We start from the raw sequence: 22,413 nt of genomic DNA on the forward strand, positions 1-22,413 counted from the left end.
ATTTTTCTAAACTGTTGTCCAGTGGATCATGTACTTTTTAGCAACTCAAAGCTTGATATTCAAGTTTCTCTGTTGGTGGAACTAAAGCTTGAGCCCTTGCCATTCAATCCAATCCCTTGGTTTTTCATTGCATAATACTTGTTCTTAAAAGTTTTCCTTAATAAAAGTCAGAGTAAATTATTGTAATGTATTGTTTAATGTAAACAGTAAAGTCAATGGCACCATCGTATTTGATAATTAATAGTGCATTTACTCTTGACCATTTTCATGGATGTGTTCATTTATATAATGAAGATTGCACTTTAGTCTTCAGTGAGTTCCTTACGAATGTAATAGGAGGGATTGATGGCGCACAGGAAACCCAAACCTATTTCCTAAAGTGATAACTTTGAATTAATTCTGAATTCTGATAAAAAAATCTGCTTATGATTCTACTTAATGCTTTAGTGAAATTCACAATGCCTCTTGTCATATTGTGGTTCTAACATTAAAAGACAAAAGAAGACAATCATTTTGTTTTACACAACCAATTAAAGGATACAGTCAGATAAGAAATAAAAATTGACTAACTCATCTCAAATAACGTCTCTGCTGATTTCAGAGAGTCTAATGATGTGTTGGACATGGGGTTTGTTAACTGTTCCTAAACAGATGCTTGAAGGTGATAAGTGAGAACATAAACACATCTGAACGAAGATACAGTACTTCCTGCCAAATAGTGAGTCCTGGTGCTCATTACTGGGAGGGAAACTTCCTGCTTTGTTGCTTTATTTCAGTAAGGTTTAAATTCCGTTGTTTGTTTGGTTGGTTTCAGCCTGTCTCTACGTCCCACCCACACTATTTACTTATTATTTTTGTAAAAAAGTAAGTAGGTTTTGAATATCATGAATTCAATCTTTCTCTCTTTCACTCTCTCTCCCTCTCAAGCACAAACTTTTGAGTTTTGATTGTCTCACAGCACATCATCTACACCTATATCTTCTGCTTCTTTATTATCATAATTGTACATACTAGATACTACAACTAAACAAATAAATTACAGCAAAAAAAAACATTTTCCCAATATCTCCATTAGGGATGGTATGGGGGGAAGGGGGGGGGGGGGTGCACAACTCCAAGTAGCTATGGTAACAGTAGTGGATGCTGACCCCTGTGCAGCTTCTCTTGTAAAAACACATGGTTGCCAGTTGCCCTGGACGGGCCTGCTGGTCCTGAGTATACATGGTCATAGGTACATGACTGTGGTCCCGATAATATGCTGATTTCCCCTTTGGTGTGACCACTTGCGCATGCTTAGTGAAGTGACGCCGTCCATGTGTGTAAGCGGCTCATTATTTGGCAACCGTAGAGGCAGCGGGCAGGAGAGAGGGGATCCCCGGGATTTTTTTTCATCGAATTACTGGCGTAAATAGTCAGTCAAAACAAGTAAAGAACTCAAGGGAACACGCTGCTTTGGATCATTTTCTTCGTAAGTTAGTTCATGTTTTCTATTTTTAGATCAAACTTATTAAGAATTTGGGTTTAATTGAGCCGACGACCATAAGTTTTTTTTTCCTACTCCTTAGCTTAGTCGTTAGCAACCTAGCTAGCTAACCGCTTGCTGAGTGGTATTGGTAGCTGATGGTTTGTGTGTCGCTTGCTAGCGGCGTAATTAGCCACACACACACACACATACACACACACATAGCTAGCTAGACTAGCTATCGACTGGCAGTAAACCACTACAAAGTATAACTCTCAACTTCCAACCATGGTAAAAGCAGAGGAAGTCAAACAGCGGATATTAACATTTAACAAGAATCAAAGTTTTTCAAACTATAGGTATAGTTTTAGATACACAACCATTCGTTGATTGTGAACCCGTAGGTTCTGTCTGTCTGTCTGTCTCCGGCCAGGCGAGTGTCCGAGGAGTTATCGTAGCTAGCCTGCTTTGTGTTGGTTGCTCTTTCCAATTTTTGTCAGGTTTATGATCTCGAATGTAGCACCAGGCAGCTGGCAATATACACGTGTTGTTACATCTTTTAATACACTATCTTACTTATGGCCATTCATGGTTGTTAAAAGTTAATAATTTCCAGCCATTCTTAGCGAGCTAGCTAACCAGCTCCGGTAGATGGCTAGCTGTCGTCAAGCTGGTATCACGGTAGAGCGAGGACAACTGGACGGACGGACAGGTTGTTGTTGTCTTGCTATTTTAGCCGGTTCACTATATAAACATATTACGTTTTAGGAATTCGGTATCACCTCATATTGCTAGCGGTACACAGTTGACTTAAACAACTGTTTATACAAAACATTATTGAAATGTAAACTCAACTTGTTATAGTGAACCTCAATACTTTGTTCGATAGACTATACGTTAGCGCAACCATGACATTATGCATTTTTGTCGCGTAGTGGTGGTTCTGTTATGCCGTTAGCGGTGAGAGCCGTAGTCTAGACTGGAAAGCCACAAACATTGCCCATATTTTGAGGAACTTTACCCAAAGTAGTTGCAAGTCTTAAAAAAAAATATATATATATCTATATATATATATATATATATATATATTATTGTAGATGGGGTCATGTCCATTGGCGAAGTCTTGATTGCTGATCTGCAGTAGACCTGCTTGTGACCTGCTTGTTTACTATTATAAAGTATTTGCTTCATCCGCTGTGGAATGGATTAGAAGATTTGAATTAGGCTGAGTCTGCTACCATTTCATTTGTTGATACCACTTCGTAACTTGGTAGGTGTTCAGCCTAGGTGGCTGTACCCGATTCCCTTCACCCACTGCTAGGTGCCCCCAAAGAGACTGCCGGGGTACCCTTGCCTTGTGGCCCAGGACGCGTGTCACCTTGCATCCCGTGAAGGGCATTGGAGCAGTACTTCTGGTATAAAACCCCTCTCACAGTGATGCTCTCTGACAGGCCTGACTTAACAGCGTCAAGGTCCGCTTCAAACACACGGAGAAGTCTCCTTGGAGAAGGCTTTCTAGTTTCACTTTCAGACAGTCACTGAGTAGATATTCAGACGCAGAAAGGGCTGCACAGGTTGAAAGGGCTTCTGCCTGTCATTGTGAGTTGTTGGGGCTCTGCTCTGAAAAGACTGTTTGTGTTTCTAGAGTTTTAGCCCTGCAGGTGACGTTTGTTTGTTTGTTGTAGCTATATTGGAACAGTCTAGAACTCTTATAGTTTACACAGGGAAACCCTGCTCTAAATCTCTGATTTCTTGCCAACTTCAGCTGATTCATGAAAATGGGTAACAATAGCTTAATTCCAAAATAAAATACTTTGGTTTATAGATTAGTTGATTATAAATGGCTATATACTGGCCTATTGTATTGGTCTTCAATGCAACCTAAATGTCATTTAGAGGTCTATTTGCTGTATTGCAATGATCCATCCTTATGTCATCTGACGGCATGACAGTATTTACAGTGGTAGACTTTTGTTCAGGCACATCAGTGTGTACCAGATGATACCAGCGCTCACTGAACATGTGAAGTTGGTGACATGGTCACTGAGCAGGCTGTGTTTCTCTCCGGGAAGTCAGTTCTCTGTGTGTGTATGTGTGTGGGGGTAGAACAGCAGTTGGTCAAGGAAAGAGATATGGGAGATGATGATGATGATGATCTGGAGGTCGGTGGCTAGCCGCCCGCTCCCGTCCACCGTGTCCCCAGATCTCTGGCTGGGGAGGAAGTGGATGGGGCTCGTCAAGCGGTAAACAGGAAACGCTCGAGGAGTAAACCAAGTGGCTTTGTCTTCAGTCACAGGCTCCTCAGCCAGGGTTTCCTAGCACCAGGAATGGGTGGGAGGCTGCCGTTAGCCAGCTCGGGGGCTGTAGCTGCTTCCTTTCAGATCAATATGCATTCTTTCTGTTGCCACCGTGATCAGTGCTGTATGTATTGGGGCCAGATGCAAGGTGCAGCTAGTCCAAAGTGCAGGTGGTAGCTCCTTCCTTCCTGCCTGGCAGTCGCAGGGTTAAGGACTTCCATTTTGTTAGGTAACACCCTAATGGCCTGATCTGTCAGTGGCGTTAAAATGGCAGGGGCTTAACCCTTGATGTTCAGGACTACACCAGCAGAGGCACCCTCATGGCCTCCAGTCTGCCTGGACCAATGAGAGAGAGGGAGGGAGGGAGAGAGTGACAGAGAGAGAGAGAGAGAAAGAAAGAGAGAGAGAGAGAGAAAGAGCGCGAGTGGGCCAGCCAGCCCGAGAGCAAGCTGGGAGAGGGAGTACACGGAAGAGGAAGAGTATTTGTGTCAGTGAATATACAGTACAGGGCTAGGCGAGCCAGGCACTCCCCCCCCCCCTACCACCCAGTCAGCTGATCTCTCTCTGTCTCTTTCTCTCTCTCTCTCTCTCTGTCTCTCTTTCTCTCTCTCTGTCTGTCTGTCTGTCTCTCTCTCTGTCTGTCTCTCTCTCTCTGTCTCCGCTCTCTGTCTCTCGCTCCTCTCTACCCGTCTTCCTTCTGTCTTTCATCTGCCTCTTTCCAGCTTCATGTTCTGTCTTTGATGCATATTTAATTTAGTGGTGGACTTCCTACCAAACAGCCAGCTTATTGGAACTCTTGATAGCAAAGAGTCATTATGAGCAGGAAGCCTCCAGGAAGAGTTTGAGTACTGTAGGACTGCGGCTATCGAACCATCCAATAGAAGACCCACATTTAGAATTTCACGGCTGCTTCTTTTCTTTGTCTAGCTTTTTTTTTTTTTTTTTATTGGTCTGTTGTGGTTTTATCCTCACTCTCTAGGCAGTAAATAGACAGCTTATGAGATCCAGCTACCTTGAAAATGGCTCTGTGGGGGGGGGGGGGGGGGGGTTGTTGCTTGGGTTTGGAGGGGTTAGGGGTGTTGCTGGGGATCAGAGGGGGCGGACTATGGGGATGGCGGGGTCATTGCATTAGACATCAGATAATGGAAGCTACCTGGTATAATCCCAATGGGAAAGCTCATTACTATTGATCTCCCCCCCCCCCCTCCCCCTCACCTAGATAGCTCTTTCTATTGTCCAGCTGTTGTAACATTCTCTTTACATATGCCCCAGAGGTTGTGTCTGAGCTTCGATGAGCTGGTAGGGTAAGCTGGGTGAGTAACACACAGGGTTGGAAAGCTGTGGAGGAGGGCATGGCTGTGGGGTGGAGGAGGGCATGGCTGTGGGGTGGAGGAGGGCATGGCTGTGGGGTGGAGGAGGGCATGGCTGTGGGGTGGAGGAGGGCATGGCTGTGGGGTGGAGGAGGGCATGGCTGTGGGGTGGAGGAGGGCATGGCTGTGGGGTGGAGGAGGGCATGGCTGTGGGGTGGAGGAGGGCATGGCTGTGGGGTGGAGGAGGGCATGGCTGTGGGGTGGAGGAGGGCATGGCTGTGGGGTGGAGGAGGGCATGGCTGTGGGGTGGAGGAGGGCATGGCTGTGGGGTGGAGGAGGGCATGGCTGTGGGGTGGAGGAGGGCATGGCTGTGGGGTGGGAGGGGCATGGCTGTGGGGTGGAGGAGGGCATGGCTGTGGGGTGGAGGAGGGCATGGCTGTGGGGTGGAGGAGGGCATGGCTGTGGGGTGGAGGAGGGCATGGCTGTGGGGTGGAGGAGGGCATGGCTGTGGGGTGGAGGAGGGCATGGCTGTGGGGTGGAGGAGGGCATGGCTGTGGGGTGGAGGAGGGCATGGCTGTGGGGTGGAGGAGGGCATGGCTGTGGGGTGGAGGAGGGCATGGCTGTGGGGTGGGAGGGGCATGGCTGTGGGGTGGAGGAGGGCATGGCTGTGGGGTGGAGGAGGGCATGGCTGTGGGGTGGAGGAGGGCATGGCTGTGGGGTGGAGGAGGGCATGGCTGTGGGGTGGAGGAGGGCATGGCTGTGGGGTGGAGGAGGGCATGGCTGTGGGGTGGAGGAGGGCATGGCTGTGGGGTGGAGGAGGGCATGGCTGTGGGGTGGAGGAGGGCATGGCTGTGGGGTGGGAGGGGCATGGCTGTGGGGTGGAGGAGGGCATGGCTGTGGGGTGGAGGAGGGGCATGGCTGTGGGGTGGGAGGGGCATGCCTGTGGGGTGGAGGAGGGGCATGGCTGTGGGGTGGAGGAGGGCATGGCTGTGGGGTGGGAGGGGCATGGCTGTGGGGTGGGAGGGGCATGCCTGTGTGGTGGAGTCTGATGTAACGGTTGAGCAGGGGTTGCAGCGTCTCTTGAGAGTTCACTCGGTTACACAAAGAGACACACACATTTAGTTTCCTGCCTTTGTTGCTTAGCAGCAGGGCTTACAGCCCACAGGCCGGCTACACGGTGCTATCCGTCTCCTGAGACGACCCGAGCCGAACGCCTGGAGACACACTCCAAAACACACTCGCCTCGAACGAGGGGGAAGCAAGGAAACGGCGGCAGCCATTTTGGCTCCTGTGAATCGTGTCCAAGACCTGGCCTGCTGCACCCCCACTCCCCCTGGCCATGCGGCCATTTCGGATCCTGAGGGTCCCAGCTGCATATGAAAAGGGCCGGCCTTCCAGTGGCACACAGATCTCTGTGCTGTCAGCAGGGTACGAGAGCAACAACCCAGGAAAGAAAAAAAAAAACACACGCTCGCTCGCTCGCAAACCCTACAGATAGATGGCCTTTGTGCTCAGGGTTGGGTACAACAGGGCACATCTGTCTTAGTTATGGAGCGGAGCCACAGACAGGCCGTGTTTCAGCTGAGCTCCGGTCAGTCTCCTCGCCACGGTGTCAGTGGCAGGCTCTCTGTCCCCAGGGCTCTGTGGAAGTCTGTCTGGATCTTGTTCTCGTCTTGATACTTCACGACGTGGGGAGCTCTTCCGTGTTGGTCGATGGCCGTCTCCAGGACAACGTTGGGTGTTTGTGGGGTTGCGGTTCTACACCTATGCTCTTTTGTGTGTGAGTGTTAGATTAGTCTCTTCCTATGAAAGGCCCATTCTGCTGTGCCACACACTTCCTTGTTGTGCCAGACACCCGCAAAGTGAACGTACGGCCGACGGAGCCACACTGTCTATTCTGCAGCAGATTTGGGTTCTTTTCTTTCTGAACGCCTAGGGGGGGCCATGCGCTCCGGGATGGTTTGTTCCTCTATGGGTTTTTGGAATGCTGGCGATGGCGTAACCCCCTCCCACACACACACAACTCCACGCTCCCCGGCCCGTCTCCCCCCCCCCCCCCCCATCGTCATGGCGGCCGTGGTCTCTTGTCGCTCTGCCTGCCAGTCCGTTTCTCCAGGGGTTAAAACCTGCTCTAGCCTCCTCTCACTCGCAGACCAGTTTGAACCGGTTTTCAGGGAAGTGCTTTGTGTCTCCCATGGAATCTTGGGAAGGGTCATGTGGAGCCGTGCTGATGTCACAGAGGACGATAAAAGCCCTCCAGTCAGCTTGCTATCAGATCTGAAATGTGTGTTTGTTGAAATGTTGTTACACACGACCGACAGCCCTCGGATCAATTGTAATAACTCTCTTACTTTTGAATGGTCTTGTAATGGAGCTGTGATGAGGCAATTATTCTTATCTATGATGTGACCGTAGACTGAAAAAGTGCTTCGGTCGGCTGGTTTGGAAAGGGGATAGGGCCAGGAGTTATTCACCATTCCCCCCCTGTTCCTGTCCCCCCCCCCCCCCCCCCCCCTGTCCCCCCACTCCCAACCAAGTTAACCTCTGTTTACACACACTCGCACACGCTCCTAGTTAAGGGAACATGCCTGCCTGTGCGCGGTCTGCATATAGCCGCATGTCAGTTTGGCCGGAGAGCCTGTCTGCTCGTGTTTGTCTTCTGCTTTGCATGCGTGTGTCCAAGTGTCCAGCCCCCATGCAGCGTTGACGCCTGCAGCGTCTGAGAGAGAGAACCCCCCCCCACGCAGAGCACAATCAGCCATCTGTAAGGGGGGGGGGGGGGTCAGATGGCTGAGCGGTTAGGGAGTCGGGCTATCAGAAGGTTGCCGGTTTGATTCCGGCACTTCACCCTACTTGCCTCGGGGAGGGGTGGAGGGGGAGAGAGAATGTCCCCTGTAGTTAGTGTAAGTTGCTCTGGATAAGAGCGTCTGCTAAATGACCTCAATGTAAATGTAACGCGGGCCGTTGACTCCCTCCAGGTGGAGTCATGTCTGAGGAGGCGGTGCGTCTGACGCGCAGCCAGAAGCGCGCCCTGGAAAAGGACGCAACCTCGCCCGGCAGCCCCGGGGACGACGACCCCAAGAAGGTGAAGCTGGAGGACGGCGACCCCGCCGAGGGGGGCGCGGCGGCCTCGGCGGGGGCCGGGGAAGGAGACGGGGGGCCGGAGAAGGCCTCAGAGGGGGCCGAGGTGGCGGTGGCCGACCTCCTGGCGTCCGGGGAGGTGAAGGCCACCATCAAGGTGGAGGTGCAGACGGGAGACGAGCCCGTGGACATGAGCACGTCCAAGAGGTGAGACGTGGTTACCACGGGAGTCAGGCGGCTGAGCGGCTAAGGGAATTGCCCCAGTAATCCGAAGATTGCTGGTTTGATACCCGGCCGTGCCAAATGACGTTGTGTCCTTGGGCGAGGCACTTCACCCGACTTGCCTCGGGGGGGGGGGGGGAAGAGAGAGAGAATGTCCCTGTACTTACTGTAAGTCGCTCTGGATAAAAGCGTCTGCTGAATGGCTACATGTAAATGTGCCCCAGCTGATGGCTGGGGGCTCCATGGTTACCCCAGCTGTAGGCTCATTTCCTTTTCTGTTTGTTGGTTGCTTGGCGTTTGTCCCTGTTCGGAGTGCTGGAGGACGACGGCTTGTACTGTGAACACTGTGTTCCCCTGACGGGGACACTTGGGCTAGTTTAGCCCAGTGGAGCAGGCTGCTGCTGCACTGTACCACTACTCCCAGCCACGTAGGAACAATGATCTTTTTGCCATTTAAATACATATTGTAATTTGAATAGACTGGTCTAACTGGTCCCATTTCCAGCCAATCACCCATGAGAACGTGGTCATAGAACCATTCAACTAATACTTTCCAACCGTCCAGTATTTCCTGAAGAGGGGCGAAGTGTTTGTGGTACGAGTCATCGTCAGATACAGAGTCCAGGTCCTGATTAGGCGGAGCTGCGTGGAGGGGTGCTGTGCAGTGCAGTGCTGTGCAGTGCTGTGCAGTGCTGTGCAGTGCTGTGCTGTGCAGTGCTGTGCTGTGCTGTGCAGTGCTGTGCAGTGCTGTGCAGTGCTGTGCAGTGCAGTGCTGTGCAGTGCTGTGCAGTGCTGTGCAGTCAGAGGGCGCTCAGGGAACAGAAGGGGGGCGAACAACTTCGGGGACCAAAAAAAAGCAGTGAAGACTGCTGTGTGTGTGTGTGTGTGTGTTTGCACGTACGTGCACATGTTTATGCTCATGTGCGTGTCTGTGCACGGCTTTTTTTTTTTTTTTTTTTTTTTTTTTTGCAAGTGTGTTTTTGAAGTGCTTGCTCGTCAGGCAGTCTAAGCGGCGGGCTGGGAGTCACACAGGAAGTGGATGCACGCTCGCGACTTGGCCTGACCCCATTTTGAGAGTCTGAAGCTCCGAGAGGACAGACCTCCATTTTCTTCCGCGGCACCTGAACTCCTCACTTCAGAGTGAAGCCTATGTGTCACAAACTGGTTCCAACCGGCCGTTGCCATGGTGTCCACATTGGAGGGAGCAGTTAGGGGGAAGGAGGGGCTGGCTGGGTGGGCGGGGTCACGTGACCACACAGGCAAATGGCTCATGTGATGCCTTTTAGTAGAGTGATTAAAACTCTCGAGGTGATAGCGGTTTCCTCATGCCCTATCACCTCACCCCCGTTTGAACTTTGAACGCTGCTTTGTGAGCGGACGTAATTCTTGGAATGTAGCGAATGTCGAGAGAAAGCAACCTGGAGGAACTTCGGAGATCCGTTTGTCTGAGTAGAGACCGTTTCTTTTTTAATGTAGTGGTAGTCGCCCTCACAATCAGGAATACTTTTTTTGTTGTTGATAGAACTAGAAAAGACTTAGACATGGACCTTACAAGATCTCAGGTCAGATCCATGGTCTCAGGCCAGCCTGGAGCCAGTCCCCACAGTCAGGGTTGACATTGACAGATCCTGCAGCTGATCCTAGACCAGGGCTCTGGGCAGGAGGTGAGCCGCTCTCGTGTCATCTCCTGAGTCTTCTGTAAACATGTAGAACGTGTGGGCACACCCAAGCTAGGACATAACCCTGAAACCACACCCACACACACACCCACCCACCCCCACACACACCACACACCCTAACTCATACACACACATACCCTAACCTACACATACACACCCTAACCTACACATACACACCCTAACTCACGCACGCACACACACACACACACACCCTAACCCTGCGTTCACACTGCAGCGACGCGATGCGAGCGACAACATGTTTTCCATTCATTTTCTATGGAGCCTGGCGAATCGCTTACGTGGTGCATTGTGGGTAGCGACGCAACGCGATCAAGTTGAGATTTTCTCAACTTTATGCAAATGAGGAGCAATTTTCGCTAGCGATGGCCAATCGCAGTGTTTTCTTGTTTCTCGTAACGTAGCAACCATGGTAAACATTTCTAGCTTTCAGTTTTTAAGATGGAGAAGCTAATGGCCTGTGTGGCTGTACGATACGTCCCTGTATTTGTACAAAGACATGAACAAAAAGAATGAGGCCTGGCGCAGGTTTGCCGACGTTGTCGGTGCTCCTGGTGGGTTTTCTGTACTTTCATTTTCAGTCTCTCGTCACATTACGTAACTTTGTTCTAGCTAGTTACAGTAGTAGCCCGGCTGGAACTCCCTGGTCGTATCGACAGATTAGCTGAGACTTATATAGCTGAGAGTAATATCATAAAACGTTTTTACACATGTCAACGTGTATGTTTCTGAAACAGTTTTGTATTTTCTATATAAGTTGTACTTTGATCGATGTTGCGAGTACGTAAAGCCAAGTCTGCACACTTGGCCATGACAACTACAACAGTGATTTTAGAGAACTACATTCTACATAATCTGTTTGATTATCACCACAGTTCACCCCCATCGTGGTGAACTGTGGGAAGGCGAGCGATGGCAGGCGATTGGCGTCGCTGCAGTGTGAACGCAGGGTTAGTCACACACCGTACTTTGCGCACACATGCATGTGCACACACCCACCCCTCAGGGCTGTACCGTGTTGTACCTTTGGCTGTTCTTGGTCTGTGCTTGACTGTCCCCCGGGCGGGGGAGGGGAGGGGGCTGACGGGGTGAGTGAGTGAGTGAATTACTGAATGACTGGGGTGAATGGGTGACTCGAGCGAGGGAGTACACAATAGGCTGGCCCCTGGCCAGGTCCCCACCATCCCCCACCCCGCAGCCCTGTGCAGTGCAGCCCTGTGCAGAGCGGCAGAGCAGAGCAGCCCTGTGCAGAGCGGCAGAGCAGAGCAGCCCTGTGCAGAGCGGCAGAGCAGAGCAGCCCTGTGCAGAGCGGCAGAGCAGAGCAGCCCTGTGCAGAGCGGCAGAGCAGAGCAGCCCTGTGCAGAGCAGCCCTGTGCAGAGCGGCAGAGCAGAGCAGCCCTGTGCAGAGCGGCAGAGCAGAGCAGCCCTGTGCAGAGCAGCCCTGTGCAGAGCAGCCCTGTGCAGAGCAGCCCTGTGCAGAGCGGCCCTGTGCAGAGCGGCCCTGTGCCCTGCACTGCTCCTGTGGTGGAAGCAGGGAGGGGCCCTGAGCACCCACTGCCACTGTTCTCTACAAAGAACCACCCCCCCCCCCCACACACACACACACACACACACCCACCCACACACACACCAAACAGCATTCCTCCTGCTGCTTGTCCTGTGGCTGGCTGTGGCCCAGGCAGACACTCCTTACGTGGGGATGTGTAACGTCAGGGTGAGCCTGGTGTCTGTCTGCTGCTGTCCTGAGGAGGGGAAGCTCTCTGGGTCTCTGGGGAAGAGCTGGTGCTGGAGTCTGCAGTAACAGCACCATGGTCCTGCCCTAGGCCCTGCGCTCCCCCCCCCCCCCCCCCCCCTCTCCCCCTCTCTCTCTCTCTCTGATCAATTTATGTGGCTGGCATATCTGCTGCGCAGCCTTTCATGGCTTAAAAAGACTATTTATCTCCCTCTACTGGCCAAACTGCGACACTGTATTTTTGTGTCGTCGTTTGAACTTCTGGGGAATTTTGTGCAAATGCTGACGTGTTTAAGAGGCGTTGGAGAAGGAATGATCTCACGGTTCCGCCCCCTCCTCCTCCTCCCCTTCCGCAGCGACATAAAGAGCGAGAGGCAGCCTCCGTCGCCTGATGACGTCATCGTGCTGTCGGACAACGAGCCGTCCAGCCCTGTGGTGAACGGCCTGAGCCACTGCTTCAAGAAGGCCGACACGGACAAACTCATGGTAAGCCCTCGTGTCCTGACACCTACTGGCTCGTTGTTTACTGGTGTCCCGACACTGGAGAGCTGCCCTCCTGTAGGTTTTCACTCTCTCAGGTGGTCTACATGGATTCATTTTCTAGTGTCATGATAGAACCCAGGTTGTTAGAGTGGTGTTAAAGTGGAAAACCGACAGGAAAGCTTTTTCACTTTCCAGGAACTGAGTTGGAGAGACGTACTGTAGTCTGTGGGTATGTCAATATGACCTCCTCACCTCTCTCTCCCTCTTGTTGCTTTCCCTCCTCTCTCCCTCCCCACCCCTCCTACCGTCCTCTCTGTCTCTCTCTCTCCCCTTCCTCCCCTCCCTCCCCCTCCTCCTCTCTCTCTCTCTCTCTCTCTCTCTCTCTCTCTCTCTCTCTCTCTCTCTCTCTCTCTCTCTCTCTCTCTCTCTCTCTCTCTCTCTCTCTCTCTCTCTCTCTCTCTCTCTCTCGCTGTCTCTCTCTCTATCTCTCTCTCTATCTCTCTCGCTGTCTCTCTCTCTATCTCTCTCTCTCTCTCTCTCTCTCTCTCTCTCTCCCCCATAGAAGAGCAGCCCAGAGGAGCGTGAGCGCTTCATCCAGCAGCTGAAGGGGGAGCTGCGCCTGCAGGAGGCCAGACTGGTGCTGCTGAAGAAGCTCCGACACAGCCAGATTCAGAAGGAGCCCACGGCCCCCAAGGTACACACACACACACACACACCTAACCTACACACACACACACACCTAACCTACACACACACACACACACCTAACCTACACACACACACGCACACACACACACACACACCTAACCTACACACACACACACACACACACACACACTTACATGCACACACTTCAACACATACAGTACCAGTCAAAAGATTGGACACATTTTCCCATGGGAAATGGAGTGTAAACTGTTTATACACACACACACACATCTCTGCTTAAACAGACACACACCTCTATTCAAACATGCACACATATGCACCTAAACAAACACAGCACTCCGTCAATAGTCTCTTCTCACCTCCCCCCCTTCTCTCTCTCCCCCCTCTCTCTCTTATTCTCTCTCTCATTCCCCATCCCTCTTTCCCCATCCCTCCCTCCCTCTCTCCCTCTCCATCTCTCCCCATCCCTCTCTCCCTCTCTCTCTCCCTCTCTCTCTCTCCCTCTCTCTCTCTCCCTCTCTCCCTCTCCGCCTCCACAGTCGACAGTGGCCACTCCCCCCCCTCTGGTGCGGGGCAGCATGACGTCTGGTAACAGACCTCTCCAGGTAAGAACCAGCACAACCTCCAACTACAACACACTGGTGCTGACCTCAACTACATTACCCACAAGCCCTGCTTATATCCAAATTGGCTGAACATCTTCATGAGATGACGTTGTTGTACAAAGTCAGTGCGAGTCAGATGGCTGAGCGGTTAGGGAATCGGGCTATTAATCAGAAGGTTGCTAGTTCGATTCTCTTCCGTTCCGTGTCCTTACATGTAGTCATTTATCATACGCTCTTATCCAGAGCGACTTACAGTAAGTACAGGGACGGTGGGGAATCGATCCGGCAACCTTCATTCCCTCACCGCTCAGCCATCTGACTCCCTTGACTCCCTGAGTCCTTGGGCAAGGCACGTCACCCTACTTGACTGGGGGGGGGGGAATGTCCCTGTATTTACTTCGGATAAGAGCGTCTGCTAAATGACTAAATGTAAATGTTGAGCACACTCGCACTGCAGCGTGTGATGGGTGTTGTCGTCGACCCCCCCCAGGTGTCGTCAGGGCGTGTCTCCGGCACCGTCATCCCTCCCCCGCTGGTGAGGGGGGGCCAGCATGTACCGTCCAAACAGAACTCCCAGATCTCCATGCCCCCTCTGGTCCGAGGGGCACAGGTAATACACACACACAGTGCACTGTGGGTCTCTACGCTCCCACACTGGTGTGCTGGAGTCCCCCCTGTTCCGTGTTCTTCAAACTGCTCTCCTGCCTCTGTCTTTCTTCAAGTTCAGCAAGAACTGACGCTTTTTCGCCAATCATTTGTGGGTTCATTTTTGAACGACGGTGGCGGTTTTTCTGACTTATGTTTCCCTTCCATCTTCTCTTCCTCCTCCTCATCACTCCTTTTTCCTCTCTGTCTCGCCTCACCTCATCTCCACGTTCTCTGTGTGTGTTTCCCATCCCATCCCCCCCTCCACCGTGCGTGTTGGCTGCGCGCGGCGTGTGTGACCCGTGTGCGTGATGTGTCAGGCCCTCGCCGTGTCTCCCCAGCAGATGCAGCCCCTGCAGCGCCAGCAGCAGCAGCAGCACCAGCAGCAGCAGCAGCACTCTGGCTCGGGGCCCCCGCCCCTGCTGCTGGCCCCCAGGGCCACGGTGCCCAACGTCCAGGTGCAGGGCCAGAGGATCATCCAGCAGGGGCTCATCCGCGTGGCCAACGTGCCCAACACCAACGTCATGGTCAACATCCCCCAGGTTAGGCCGTCCTCCCGTCTCTGGACCCCCCTGTCTCCCCCACCCCCTGTCTCCCCCCAGAGGCCCGGGAACACTCCAGAACACTCACACCCACGCGGCTGTTCCTGGGTTCTAACCAGGGACGTCTCGTTTCCCCCCTCCCCCAGGCTTCCCCGACCACCCTGAAGGCCTCGTCCCAGTCCAACAGCAAGGAGTCCACGGCCAGCCGGCAGGCGGCGGCCAAGCTGGCGCTGTGCAAGCAGCTGGAGAAGACCCTGCTGGAGATCCCCCCGCCCAAGCCCCCCGCCCCCGAGCTCAGCTTCCTGCCCTCGGCGGCCAACAACGAGTTCATCTACCTGGTGGGGCTGGAGGACGTGGTGCAGAACCTGCTGGACACGCTGGGCCGAGGTGGGTACACCCCCACCCCCTGCCAACCCCCCCCCCCCCCCCCCCCCCCCCCCCCGCCCCCTGCTCCCCTCGCCATCCACATGAATTCACATTTGGTTGTATTTACCACATACAAGTTTATTTTTCATTTATACAAGGGTTCGGACCCCAGCTATTTTCCGCTTAGTTGGACTTGATGTCTCGAGAGACACAGACAGACAGACATGGAAAGAGAGGGGGAAAGAGAGGGGGAAAGAGGGAGAGAGACATTTCTCACAAGATAATAATAGATTGTTGTTTTCTCACTTCTTTGTTCCTCTGGCAGGCAAGCAGCTGGGAGTGTCCTCGTCCAGCCCCGCCCCCAAAGAGCCCTTCAGCTGCTCCCAGTGCAAGACGGACTTCACGTCCCGCTGGAGGAAGGAGAAGGCCGGGGGGGGGGTCCTGTGCGACCAGTGCATGTCCTCCAACCAGAAGAAATCCCTGAAGGCCGAGCACACCAGTCGCCTGAAGGCGGCGTTTGTCAAGGCGCTGCAGCAGGAGCAGGAGATCGAGCAGCGCATCCTCCAGCAGGCCTCGGCCGTCGCCAAGACGACGGCGTCGTCCCCGGCGCTGGCGAAGAGCGAGCAGCAGGTGTTCGTGTCCCATCAGTACAAGCAGGGCCGCGGCCAGCTGCAGCAGACGCAGCACAGAGCCAGCCAGCCTATAGCCAGGCACCACTCCACCATCAAGCAGGTCAGCTGCTGCCCTCTGCAACTTCCCCCTCCCTCCCCCCCCGTCCCCCCCCCCCTTCTCTCTGTTTGTGATTCATGACTAGAATGCTCGAATGAGAAGCGTCAGCATTTCTGGGCCGGTCGATGGTTTATGACACTGACGTATTGTGGATCTCTCTCTCGTTTGCCGCCCATCTCCCTCAGAGCCCTGGGCAATTGTCCCGTAGTGTCCAGTCGGCCATGGGGTCGCGCGGGGTCACCCACACGTTCTCCACGTCCTCCCAGCTGCAGAACGCCGTGACGACGGCGGCACTGGTCAGCAGACCAGGTAAGCACGCGGTGCGCCCGGCGCAGGGGGCAAAGGGGAGCAGCGTCGCCCCGGCCAGCACCTGGAGGAAGCAGACCAGCGGGACCACAGGTAGATCTCCTCTCCACCCTCCCTCCCCCCCTCCCTCTCCTCTCCCTCTCTCCTCTCCCGCTCCTCTCCCTCCCTCTCTTCTCCCCCCTCCCTCTCTCCTCTCCCTACCCCCTCTCCCTCTCTTCTGCCTTCCCTCTCCTCCTCTTCCTCTCTCCCCCCTCACCCTCCTCCCTTCCCCACCCCCTGCACTGAACGACCTGCAGAGACCCACGTGATCTCGCCCACGCAATGTCTCTCCCTCTTCTCTCTCTCATCCCCCCCACCCTCTTCTCTCTCTCACTCGCTCTCTCCCTGTTTTTCTTCTACCTGGTGATGGGTGATGATCTGTGTCAACTTAAGATAGAGAGAGAGAGAAATGGGTGTGCTGAGCCCAGCTGGTGTGTGTGTCTGTGTGTGTCTCCAGGGGTGACCATGGCCTACGTCAACCCCAGCCTGTCTGTCCACAAGAACAGCTCCTCGGCCGTGGAGCGCCAGAGGGAATACCTACTGGACATGATCCCCTCCAGGCCCCTCTCCCAGACAGCCAACACATGGAAATAGACAGCCTCCAGACCCCGGCCTCCAGACCCCGGCCTCCAGACCCCGGCCTCCAGACCCCGGTCTCCAGACCCCGGCCCCCGGCCTCCAGACCCCGGCCTCTAGACCCCAGCCTCCACCCCCCCCCCTCCCTCCAGCCACCCAGAGGCTGATTCAGATGGTAGTAGTCCATCACCACACAACAGACTTAACATCTGCACTGGACGAGAACAACAACAACAACAACCTGGGATTATTTGATACCGACCAATGAGAGAGCCCCACCTCTTCACCATCTTCCTGTTTTCTGTGTGGAGCAGGGTGGTTTTGGACGTCATACGAGGGGGGGGGGGGCGGGCGGGACTTCAAGACAGAAGGAGCTGGATGGAAGACTGGGGCTGCCCCTTTTCACCCACCCCTCCCCTCCCACCTCTGTCAGTTAAGATCTTTTACAGTTTTGAGAAGAAGTGATTTCACACTGTCACTCCCAAACCAAGCCCCGCCCCCCGCCGGCCTCCCTCTGATTGGCTGGGCTGGCTTCCCCTGGTGACTGCACTGTTAACATGATACACTGTGGATGATGCCTTACTTGACACACACACACCGACACACACCGACACACACGAGCGAGGCGAGACCACACCAGCACCTTAGCAGTGATTGCATTGAGGAGCATCATGGCAGGGATTGTGGTCGAGCTCAGAGGACCACGAACTTTCATACAAAAATTATAAGCTTCAGCGTTGCAAAAAGTATATACAAAAAAAAGATTAAAAAAAAAAAAAAAAGACTGTACAAAAAAAAAAGTTTCAGAAATGTCTCCATCTGACTGCCTCTGTCACCAATGGTTTATCTAGCAGAGGAGGTAAGTAAGGTGTGTGTGTGTGGGGGGGGGGGGGGTATTTTGTATGGCTAAATGGTAGATTATTTGACCCCTCCACCCGCCTTGATTCTGTAAAGTAATACTGTGTAAAGAGATATTGCGATCCCTAATATTTTTGGACGTGGCCTCTTTGTGAGGCCTGTTTAAAGGGTAATGTTACTGATAAGGTGGTTTTACATCTGCTGGTGTCCTGTTCGATTTTTAAACATTCGTTTTTTGGGGGCTGAAGAAAAGGATTATGGTAACTGACTGAAACATGGAACACAACGTAAGGAGCCGTCTCCTAGGAAACCTTCCAAAGAAACGGCGACGAGTCCAATAATACCTCGTTGTTTTACTTTAACCCTCGGGATGTAAAAAAAAATATAATAAATACAAAAATCTGAAGCGTGAGGGGTTTGGGAGGTGGGGGTGGTTTAAAGGGATGTCATCTTTTAGTGACATTGTTTTGCCTTTAGTCCTACGGTTGTGGTGGATTATTTTTCTTTTGTCCAATCACTCCTGAGAGCCCAACTCGTTGTCTAATAAGCTGGACAGCTTTCAGAATTTAGTTATGTATAAACCCTTTAGCATTAGCGTTTCTTATACAAGGAATTGAGTGGATGAGTTTGAGGTTAGGTCCCCGAATTAGCTTAGTTCTCCAGTTTGTGTCGGAATGTCGTTTCGATGTGTAAGAGGGCAAGCAAACTTGTGCTAAGCTAACACTAATGGGACTTGAAGCGGAGACCACACTTACAAGACGATCGTATTCCTTCTGAGAGACCTTAAGAAACTAGAGCTTTCCTTGTGTACGGCTCCAAAAAAGATGTCGATTCTGTTGCCCTCCTGGTTCAGCACCGCCAAGGCTGAAACTGCATTTTAGGGGCCTTTATAGACACGACAGCTAATCTGAAAATATAAAACAATGCTTTGAATTTAGGTTCTTACTCTGCTGCACCATTTCAAATCTTTCTTTTTTCTTTTTTATTCTTCCTCTCCCTTTTTCCCCTCAATAAATGTTCCTTCTTTTTCTTGATATGTTTTGATGGCCGTGTGTGTGATGTATTCCAGATCTTACAATTATGTGTGTGTGTGTGTGTGTGTGTGTGTGTGAGACGTTTGTGTCTAATGGGCTCTGTGGGTCCTAAGTCTATGAAATCTTAAAGGTACTGGTACAGACACAAACTGTGAGGAAATAACTTTTGTGTTTGTCACACATGGGCCACACGTGACTCTGTACCCGTAAGCAATAGCATCACCCGTTGTCATTATTCTGAAGCCTTTTAGATAACCGTTTGTCAGAAGTCGTCAAGGTGATACTGTGCACCATGCAGTGGACTACTTATCGCTCAAGATTTTTTTTAGACTTTTTACAGATCAAAGTAGTACACTGAAGTGACTAGGTTGCCTTTTGAAAGCATATTTTAAACTTCTGGGTCGTGTCTCCGTAGTGTATAAGTATCCCCCTGTTTGTGTCTCCTTTCACGGTTGAACCAGACAGGGTCATATCTGGTTGACTGTCCACATTATCTTCACCTGTCCCAAGTGTACCTGTGTGGATGAGGAGTAAGGAGACGGTATGAAACGGTAGTTTCGAGATACTCCTTTGCTCCTGGAGCTGTGATGGGCTCGATTTGGCGTCCTAGTGCAGCAGCATCGGTGCTGTCTTAAACTACTACCTGCTTCTGTGTGACGAGTATACACCATTCCGTTTTTGTGGGTGCTCGCGCTGTTCGAAATGCAATGCATCACCCTGGGGAAAAAAAAAAAACTATGTACAAGAAATGTTCCTCTTTGTTTTGGGGTTTGTTTTCTGCTTTATCAAGTAATAATAATAAACTAATTTTAATCCCTTTCATTGTCGTGTTTATTTTAGTTAGTCAGTGAAGAATTACCCGTTGACCTGATCCAAAAAAACTATTTTATTGAGAACCAGGTGTTTGATTGTTAGATCGTTATCGAAGTCTGCTGGAAAAGACCTGACAACGTACGTCGACACTTACACTATATAACAGGTCCATCTTCATTATTCATTTTTACAAAAACGCTTGTTTGACTCCAAACACTTCCGGGAGACTACTGTATTTCCCCAGTTCTGAATGCGGTCACCCATGTTCAGTAATCACTTTGGCGCTTAGAATGCCGTGGACCATCTTCTGCGGGACAGGTACATCTGAGCGGGCGTCTGCGTAGTTGACGTTTTCTCTTCGTTCACGCCAGCCGTGGGGCCCTCCACAGTAGTGCCCTCCATTACGACTGGTTTGGAGAGCGCAGCGCAGTACTGTTCCAGTTTGGAGTGGTATGCGTCAGTCATTCGCTCGTGCCTCTCCAGCGTCGAACTCCTCTGCTCTTCAATGGCTTTGAAACTCAGGTCACAAGCTGTTTTTTCTCTCTGGTTTGCTTTGTGAGCGTACTTTTGGCTGGGTGTGAGTGATTTTCGTCTTTCCTTAGACATATCCACGTCTTCTTTCCCCCCGCTGAAGGTTTGGCTTCCCTGAGTAGGCTAGTATTGGAGTAGCCTGTGCTTGGACTTTTTACATTTCATAATACATTATCGTGATTTACGGGTGTACACATAAAGTTCAGATAGTTGCCATGGTCCAAACCTGTTATTGGGCTACTTATCCTAGTTGTCAGGTTCAGGTTGCTTTATTGTTCAACATTTGTTTACGAAACTATGCAAAAGCCGTTAGTTCTTTACCCCCCCCCCCCCCCCTTTGGGACATGGCCACAGACTTCAAAACAAATCGTGACAACACATCCATAATTGTTTGTTTTACAATTGAACCATGTTTAATGATACTCATTTCAAAGCCTCTTGTCTATTGCAGCCAAGACTGCTCTAACACCTGCTTTATGGTCGGACGGTTCGAGGGGCTGAACTGCAGCAGAACTTTAATGCATTCTCGGCAAGGTCCGCTCACTGTTGAGTCTTCTGGGTAGACCAAGGCCTTGCGCTGGATGCGCGGGAGCTTGCTGACGTTGGTATCGTCGAACGGCATGCACCCGGTGACCATGACATACAGAATAACACCCAAACTCCACACATCATATTTCTTAGGGTCGTACGGAACTCCAAGGAGAACCTCGGGTGGGGCATAGGCCGCGGATCCGCAGTAGGTGCTACTTAGTTCTGGGTAGCCCGCAGAAAACCTCCCAAAACCAAAGTCGGTGATCTTGACCTGATTGTCTATAGTCAGTAGTACATTTTCACACTTCAGGTCTCTATGCACGATGTTGTTTTCGTGAAGGTAGTCCACAGCGCTGACAATCTGGGAGAACATAGGTTTGGCCTGGTCTTCAGCAATGCAACTGACCTCTTGGATCTTTTGGAGTAAATCCGTTACTGCTGCCTCCATAACAATGTATAGTTTCCCGTTGCAAACTTCGATGAATTCGTGTACGTGCACTATGTTGGCATGTCTGACAGTTCTCAACAATGCTAGTTCTCTGGGTAGAAACTTGCTCACGAAGTCAAGAGGTGCCTTTCTACGGTCAACGATTTTGATGGCGACCTGTGAGTTGTGTTTCTGTGAGCTGGCCAGTTTGACTTTGGAGTAGCTTCCCTCGCCAATCGTTATCCCCAGTTTGTAACCCATCCCGCGCAAAACCTTCTCGGTGTGCATGTTTGAATTTGGCAGGTAGGGTTTGAGTTACTGATCTTCAAAATGTGACCGGTTCATCTCGACATCAGGGGTCTTAGCCGTAGCCCCTGAACAGTCAACAACCAACTTGAATGACAAGTGCTGGTGTCTGCTGTGGCAACATTGGAACGACAGTAGCTTGTCGTAGGTGTTACTAAATGAACGGTGTTATGACGTCATAACCACCTGTCAGCACATGAGGTCATCAGGATCCTTTATCTCCCTTCATTGAGATTTGTTCGCCCCCCCCCCCCCCCCCTTAAGAGATCTGATGGAACAGTTGGTGGACGTATTACGACGTACGCTAGAAAACTCATGGAAGGCCTTGGACTTGCACTTTGTGTCTGAAATATTTTTATTCCTTTGTGTTGAACTGGACATTTTATTTATATCCTCAGTTCTGTCTACCAACAGTGTATACAACCGCTGGCTGTAACTGCGTTCGTCAGCCACAGGGTGTCGCACTGTGCCAACAATCCTTGCCAGTTTTATAGCGTCTCTGTTTCCAACAAATCTCTGCACAACGGACGTTCTTTTTTCGTTTCAATATTTTATGGAAATATTTGCATAACCCATTAGGAGACAAAATATGTTTTATAATCACCGCAGCGTCTTTATTATAATATGACAAACTACAAATATGGCGCCCTACAAGTAAATATGAATCATAATGTGTCCCTCAATGTTACAACAGTGAAAATAAAATAACAGACCTTAAACTTTAATCTCGATCAGAAAAAATACTTGGCTGATTTAAGCTCCCAGCAAGTTATTTCACAATTTTCAGCCGGCCTCTGGAATGCAGACTAGAAGAAATAGGGAGGGAGAGAGAGCAAGACTGACCTTTGTTGAAGAATGTGAGCTATTGTTTGTTATCTCGACCTAGTTAGCTAGACACTGCAGCCCTTGGTAGCTTTTGGCACAGGATGTGAGTTTGTTCTGTGTTGTTCTGTCTTTAGCCATGGAAAATACACAAAGTATATGTGCTTGAGTGTTCCCCATAGTCCCCCCCACATCCCATATTACCAAAATCTGGGATCTTTGAGAGCATCTTATCCAGTGAGCTGTGGTCACCCCTCAGCCAGGCAGTGTATATCCACATGAACCATTTGTTGCATGAAGTCGACAAGTACGACTGAGTCCAAACATGAC

At 51.3% G+C, this 22,413-nt stretch overlaps 3 protein-coding genes across 10 annotated transcripts in view; 2 read left to right on the plus strand and 1 right to left on the minus strand.

The window, feature by feature from the left end:
* Nucleotides 1-1,189: 1,189 nt before the first annotated feature.
* Nucleotides 1,190-19,473, plus strand: gatad2ab (GATA zinc finger domain containing 2Ab). Of its 8 annotated transcripts, XM_084676278.1 has the most exons (12): nucleotides 1,192-1,468; nucleotides 5,032-5,072; nucleotides 8,048-8,357; nucleotides 12,158-12,287; nucleotides 12,847-12,978; nucleotides 13,493-13,558; nucleotides 14,049-14,168; nucleotides 14,524-14,745; nucleotides 14,892-15,132; nucleotides 15,437-15,843; nucleotides 16,026-16,239; nucleotides 16,583-19,473. In XM_084676278.1, exons 3-12 carry the CDS (start codon nucleotides 8,056-8,058, stop codon nucleotides 16,777-16,779), a joined length of 2,031 nt encoding a protein of 676 aa, XP_084532404.1. In that variant the 5' UTR covers nucleotides 1,192-1,468; nucleotides 5,032-5,072; nucleotides 8,048-8,055; the 3' UTR covers nucleotides 16,780-19,473. The 8 variants fall into 8 exon arrangements, with proteins under 8 accessions (XP_084532405.1, XP_084532404.1, XP_084532403.1 ...); XM_084676279.1 differs by lacking the exon at nucleotides 5,032-5,072 and having other exon boundaries at nucleotides 1,190-1,468; nucleotides 12,850-12,978; XM_084676277.1 differs by lacking the exon at nucleotides 5,032-5,072.
* A 375-nt stretch (nucleotides 19,474-19,848) lies between these two features.
* yjefn3 (YjeF N-terminal domain containing 3) overlaps nucleotides 19,849-22,413 on the plus strand; it is a 32,789-nt gene continuing 30,224 nt past the window's right edge. The window contains exon 1 of the mRNA XM_084676494.1: nucleotides 19,849-19,988. Coding sequence (XP_084532620.1) covers nucleotides 19,972-19,988 — 17 coding nt within the window. The 5' untranslated portion in view covers nucleotides 19,849-19,971. The remainder of the gene's footprint in view (nucleotides 19,989-22,413) is intronic.
* tssk6 (testis-specific serine kinase 6) lies at nucleotides 20,393-21,417 on the minus strand. The gene has a single exon (XM_084676176.1). The coding sequence runs from the start codon at nucleotides 21,241-21,243 to the stop codon at nucleotides 20,440-20,442; it is 804 nt and encodes a 267-aa protein (XP_084532302.1). The 5' UTR covers nucleotides 21,244-21,417; the 3' UTR covers nucleotides 20,393-20,439.

Source organism: Hypomesus nipponensis, chromosome 16, assembly GCF_054491055.1.
Source record: "Hypomesus nipponensis isolate SF chromosome 16, ASM5449105v1, whole genome shotgun sequence".
Lineage (NCBI taxonomy): Eukaryota > Metazoa > Chordata > Actinopteri > Osmeriformes > Osmeridae > Hypomesus > Hypomesus nipponensis.

What these genes read in the sequence shown, in the direction of transcription:
- gatad2ab (XM_084676278.1), top strand. Translation starts at nt 8,056, where the DNA reads ATGTCTGAGGAGGCGGTGCGTCTGACGCGCAGCCAGAAGCGCGCCCTG. An exon ending in CCGACACGGACAAACTCATG is followed by an intron (nt 12,288 to 12,846) that starts GTAAGCCCTCGT and finishes TCTCCCCCATAG; the next exon opens with AAGAGCAGCCCAGAGGAGCG. An exon ending in TCATGGTCAACATCCCCCAG is followed by an intron (nt 14,746 to 14,891) that starts GTTAGGCCGTCC and finishes CCCCTCCCCCAG; the next exon opens with GCTTCCCCGACCACCCTGAA.
- tssk6 (XM_084676176.1), bottom strand. Translation starts at nt 21,243, where the DNA reads ATGCACACCGAGAAGGTTTTGCGCGGGATGGGTTACAAACTGGGGATA.